This window comes from Elephantulus edwardii, unplaced genomic scaffold (assembly GCF_000299155.1).
Source record: "Elephantulus edwardii isolate Elephantulus edwardi_28Jun2011 unplaced genomic scaffold, EleEdw1.0 scaffold00054, whole genome shotgun sequence".
In the NCBI taxonomy this organism is placed as follows: domain Eukaryota; kingdom Metazoa; phylum Chordata; class Mammalia; order Macroscelidea; family Macroscelididae; genus Elephantulus; species Elephantulus edwardii.
In genome coordinates, this window is record NW_006399804.1 from 12478717 (window position 1) to 12484716 (window position 6000).

The following is a 6000-nucleotide window of genomic DNA, read 5'->3' on the forward strand; positions in this document are numbered from 1 at the left end:
GAGTTTAATTTTTTAAATTTATTTTTTATTTTATTACTTTTTGTATATGTACTGTCAAATCGGATCTGACTGGTACAGGAGGAGATTACCCCTCCTTCTCGAGCATAGCATCTGGTGGATTTGAACTGCATATCTCTGGGATTGCAGAGAAGTTTACTGCCACTAGGTCAACAGAGTAACTGCAAATTTTCATTTTTCGAAAAGATACAATCTTATATTTTTAAATAATATAAAAATTATTATTTGCACATTTTTCCTCCCTTCCTCATACCCTAGCCCACTTCACAACAGATGAGGGGAAAAACTTTCTGAAAAGAATATATGATTATGAATTAAATGTATGAGAACAATCTGGAGGGAAGTATTTGGAAGCTCTATTCTTTGGACACGTTGCCAGGAGGGACCAGTCCTTGGAGAAGGACATCATGCTTGGAAGATTGGAGGGACAGATCAAGAGAGGAAGACTCTAGATGAGATGGATTGACACAGTAACTGGGCAGTAGGTATGTAGGAAACAGTGAGATGGGCTCAGGATAGTTTACAGTTCAGAGGTATTGTGCATAGGATCACTATGAGTTGAGTCAACTTGATGTCATGTAACAATAATATACCTTAACATCAAATGTCACATTCTGAGCATTCTAATTTTTCTTAATATGCATTAGCATTGATTTTATGAACTCAAGTTCCTACTAAATTTCATTTTAAGTTAATTTCATAAAGTCCACAGGCAGAAGAGATTTTTAACTCTGACACTGGTAGTTGGCTGTAGGAAATTGCAAAATCTGAACTACCTGGAGTGTTTATTTCTTCTAAATGAATCTCATGCATTGATTTTCATTGTTGTATTTTTCATAATTTCAACTTCACATATAATTAGATATTTAAGTAGTTTCTTTATCATGTGAAGAAGTTATAAAATAATAAAATAGATAATTATTTTTCAATTCACTTCCAAAGATAAAGTTTGAAGTCAATAAACTTTGAGTTAAAGTTTTAATACAGGTTTTAAGAATACTTTTTTCTTTTCTTTTATTATTTTTTGTGCATGTACCATCATATAGGACCTGACTCGTACAGGAGGAGATTACCCCTCCTTCTCCAGCAGAGCATCTGGTGGATTCGAACCACGTACCTCTGGGATTGCAGTGCAGCTTCTTGCCACTAGGCCACCAGAGCTCCCTTAGGTTTTAAGAATACTTTTAAAGTTTGTTTTTAAAAGAATACTTTTAAAGTTTTATAACATGTTTTTAAAATGGAATATTATATTTTATGACCATAAGACCCCAGAAGGATATTATAAAAGTTAATTTTATTTGGACTACACAGTAGGTATTGAAGTACAGGAAGCTGTATTAAATAAGAATTTCTTGTACGTACCTCTGACTGTCCACATTCACTTTTATCAAGTCTTATTTGCTCTTCATCTGCTGCCAAGTTTAAGTCTATTTCTGCTGACAAATCAATACATATATTTACAATACATACTTAGGTCAGCTAGATAACATTCAAACTTTATAAAAATAGCACATAACATTTTACCATGTGAGAATTTAAATTAAGCGTAGCCTTCAATGTAATATATCTTAATATAGCTTTCTTGAAGAGTAATTATAATACTCTAAAACTTTAACAAACCATTTTGTGAGACACTAGGTTTCACCTGATTCAAGAGGTAGAAATAGCTCAAAGACATTTCACAATGTAAAATACTAACATAATGCAGATAACAATATAAAAAATTCAATAGGAATGTAAAATATATTCTTTTTCTCAAAATAGTATTTCTTTCAATGCAACATTGTTTGTTTTAAAAAATGACTAATTATTACTGCCCTTATTAGTGTACAAGGGATCTCTGTTGGTAAAATCTGTAGGGAGTGGAGCTGCTAACTCAAAGGCAATGCGTGTCTGGTGGTTCAAATCCACCAGGGACTCTGGGAGGGAAAGGTGGGCAACTTCACTTCTGCCTGTTTTGTTTCCAAAACACTGGAGGGAGAATTAGCTATGAGCTGATATTGACTTAACAGCAATGAGTTTGATTTTGATTAATGTACAGCCTGGTGGGGTTTTTTTTTTACACAAAATGCTTCTGTAACCGTTTGTTTGACAACTTCTACTTCCTCTTTCAATAACCAATCAGCTATGTGAATTCTTCCTTAATTATGGCTGTCTCTCCCCAGGCAAATGAAGAGCACTTTACCTAAGATCTACACTAACACCTGATAGATTCTTCTCCTGTATTTTTATCTACAGCAGGTGTAATTATTTCTTGATATTATCTGTCTGTTTTGGCCCCAGAATATAGGGCATGATTGTACAAATAGCATTTGTTTCTTTTACCCATTTATTTCCTGAGTTCCTATTAAGTGCCAGGCACTTACTGTTCCATATTCTTCTTTAATGCCATGCACCCGGTAAACAAGTGCAAAACAACAGCAACGTAAGGAGGAAACATGAAACAGAGTATATTTTTTATATTCTTGGATCATAGGAATGGAACAGGATAGGGCAAGGTTCCAGTCTGTTGTTCTTAGGGTCACTATGAGTCCACGTCTACTCCATGACAACAACAACAATAATATAGATCTGAAATGTAGAACTGGGTGAAATGGTTATCACTGGCAGCTAAATAACATCTGGAAAATGATTAGTTAGAGAGGGAAAAGGGTGAAAGAGAGCTTGACACAAAAATAAACAACTTGAGACTTGATTCCAAGCCAGAATTTAAATTTTCAACAGCCTCTGTCCTAAGTGACGCGTTAATGTTTCAGAAGATGTGGTCTATAATAATTTGGCTTCCACATTCCTTTACATGCATTTATCCTTTGGAATCAATCCTCAAGTGTCCCCTCTACTCACGATCACTGGCCGTCCAGTCAGAACTGACTCATAAATCGCCCTCCAGCACTCTTCTGAGAGAAGCTGCTCATCTTCCTCTGGAGGAGCCACTGGTGGATTCAGACCTCCACAGGGGCATGGCCTTTGGGCTAACAGTCCCCCTTCATACACATTATGTCACCAGGGCTACTTCTCTCAAAATGGAAATTTCATTCAAAGCCACTCCATTCCTGACATTTTAAACAAGCTTTAGCATCCTTGCTTTCTCCAAAATGAGACCTTGCTCTTTTCTTCTATTAATTCACCCTCTCTCTCTCTCTTTTTAAGAGTTGCCATAAATCACCTAGCTGGTAGCATTTCCATTTCAGTAAAATGCCCAGGTGGCTTGTATGCACAGTAAAGATTAAGAATCTTGTTTCCCTAGCTGAGGGTCACTGGCTAACAGTTTTGCTGATCTAGTTATACTAGTTAGAAAATATGGAGTGTTCAAAGTATGGAGTTTCTTTTCCATGATTATGGTGTTTCTTAGGGAAGTCAAAGGCTTGTAATTCAGGTTGGCAGCAGGATACTATCAGTGTGTCTGGACAGCTTCTGTAAGGTGCTCAGAGACACTTCAGTCTTCAGCCTTGTAGCTTCAGGCCAGTGTCCCAAAGCTCTTAGTCCTATATCACACTGTTCTACGAATTAGCAATATTTTATATGAGATTAGATCATACACATTTACAACTGATCATATATGGTTGAATTTACTCCTGGCAGATAACACAGCACTGCATGATCAGTGCTTTGGTCCTTAATGCCTTCTCAAAAAATACTGAGGTGCTGAGAGTGGGAAATTATTACTGCACTTCTTGACAAATTCTGAAATTGGAATCTCATATTGTTGGCTTTTTACTATCTTCTGCCTTGTTTTTCATTCTGTCAGGAAATCATCTCATACCACCTCTGCTATGTATGCCTAACTGCTTTTTCCTTCAATTACTCTCCTTTTCTGTCTTCTTCAAATTTTATCCTACTAATTTTACTGCTTTCTTCTTCCTTAATTACCAAATTTTCTTAGGTCATAAGGTGTTTGGAATGAAATTGTTTAGCTCCTTTAGTGGCTACTCTTCAACTCCCACTGAAACCCTCTCTAATCATTCACTACTTTCCTCTGTATTGCTTCTCTTTCTTCTTACTGTACACTTTTCTTTGACTGTGAGATATATATATATATATGCTTTTAGAAAACATTGTCAAACAATTTTACACTTGAACTTAGCCAAAAAGGCCAAGAAGTGATATATCAAATGATTTTTAAATAAAATATAGTTTTACCTTTTATATGTTCATTTACTTTATTCTCTGCCTGTTTATTTGTAGGTTCAGGTGGATAGACAACATAATTCGGTGGAATACTATCAGAGACGCCCTGTTAAAGTGAATACAAAAAAAGAGTTGCACAAAGATTTGATCAAACTCCAAGGCTTCCTATTTTAAAAGCAATTGGACTTGAAAATAAGAGAAGCATGTACTGAAGGCTTAAACATTGAAATAGAGAAGCCCATCTACGCTTTTCAGATCAAGTTGATCTTTTAGCTTTATTTAACTCATAAGTCTGGCGAGAAACTGGGCATAAAAGACTAGGGAAAATGGATTCTTATACAAAATATTGATGCATGTATCCATTGTAACAGGGAACCAACTTCAAAAGAACTACGTGTATTTTGCAATCCCTATTTTTTAAAAAAAAAAACCCCAACACCAAACAAACCACCACTTCAAAACTCTTTGCTATTGAGTCAGAAATGACTCATAGCTGACTTTTCATTGGGTTTTTCAGAGGCTGTAAACTACAATGGAAGAGATTGTCCTTTTCCCCCCATTGTGATCACTGGTGAATTGAATCTATCAGAGAGGCACCACCTTTGGGTCAACAGCACAACTCCTATGGGTTGGTCGTCAGAGACCCCTCAAAAATAATCTTATGGACATTATGACAATTTGTAATTCAACCTTTTGGAATGCACGGAGTTTAGTGTTTAGTATTTTAGTCTTGCATTCCTATTGTATTTTGCATTGTATATGGGAATCAGTGGGCCTTGGGCACAGTTCTTCAGCCACCTTAAGACTGTGAAATGAACAATCACATTCTGACTGCACACCTTGTCCCCAACTCTTCCAAAGTTACTGATGCAGATTTGTGCTACCATTTAATAACTTATTTAATAAAGACATTCAATGCCCTGAAAAAAAAGACTTTAAAAAATTGTATTTGAACAAGATCTTTAATAAGCACATTTATTATAACACAAATAGTAGTACATTTGTATAGAAGAATTCTTTTTTCACATGATGACTGGCATAAGAAACTTCACAGCAAGTCATGCTGAGTATCAACAGAGCACCCTCGAAGCTCCTTGATTTAGATAAACAAGACTTTATAGAAACCTAACTACTTTCTGAAGTAAGTGAAGGCCAATATCTGTTAAAAAATATCAGTGCTTTGATTAACACAGCTATTTGTTGTTATGTGTCATCAAGTTGCCTGTGACTCATAGCGACCCTATGTAAAACAGCCCTAAACCCTGCTCTGTTCTGTGCCAATCTGTCTCTGACATACCTACCCCCATCACTTCAGTCACTGAATCAATCCACCTCATATAGGGTCTTCCTCTCCTGTACTGTCACCCTCCCAAGCACGATGTCCTTCTCCAAGGACTGGTCCCTCTTGGCAACATGCCCAAAGTATGTCAGATGAAGCTTCAGAATCCTGGCCTCCAAGAAGCAGCCTGGTTTTACCCTCTCTAGCACGAACCTGTTAATTATCTTAGCAGTCCATGGTATATTCAATACTCCCCTCCAGTGCCACAGTTGATCGTGCTAATGTGAAACCTATACTTGGATGTCAACCTCATTCTACAACAGTGGCACCATATAATATTTGTCCTTTTGTGACTGAGATCATTTACTCAGCATAATGTCCTCCAGGGACACCCATTTTGAATAATATTGCATGAGTTCCTTGGTTTCCAATGCAGTGTAGTATACCATTGTGTGAATATACCACAGCTTCTCTATCCATTCATTTGTTGATGGGCACTTAAGTTGTTTCCAACTCCTTGCTATTTGTGAACAAAGCCATGATAAACATGGGTGTGCATATATCTGCTTGGATGT

General features: G+C 36.5%; 1 protein-coding gene across 1 annotated transcript in view; it reads right to left on the minus strand.

Moving 5' to 3' along the window:
- Positions 1–6000, minus strand: part of LOC102866193 (ankyrin repeat domain-containing protein 26-like) — a 188640-nt gene that overhangs the window by 113973 nt on the left and 68667 nt on the right. The window contains exons 12-13 of the mRNA XM_006887109.1: positions 4159–4252; positions 1381–1451 (exon numbers count right to left, since the gene is read on the minus strand). Coding sequence (XP_006887171.1) covers positions 1381–1451; positions 4159–4252 — 165 coding nt within the window. The remainder of the gene's footprint in view (positions 1–1380; positions 1452–4158; positions 4253–6000) is intronic.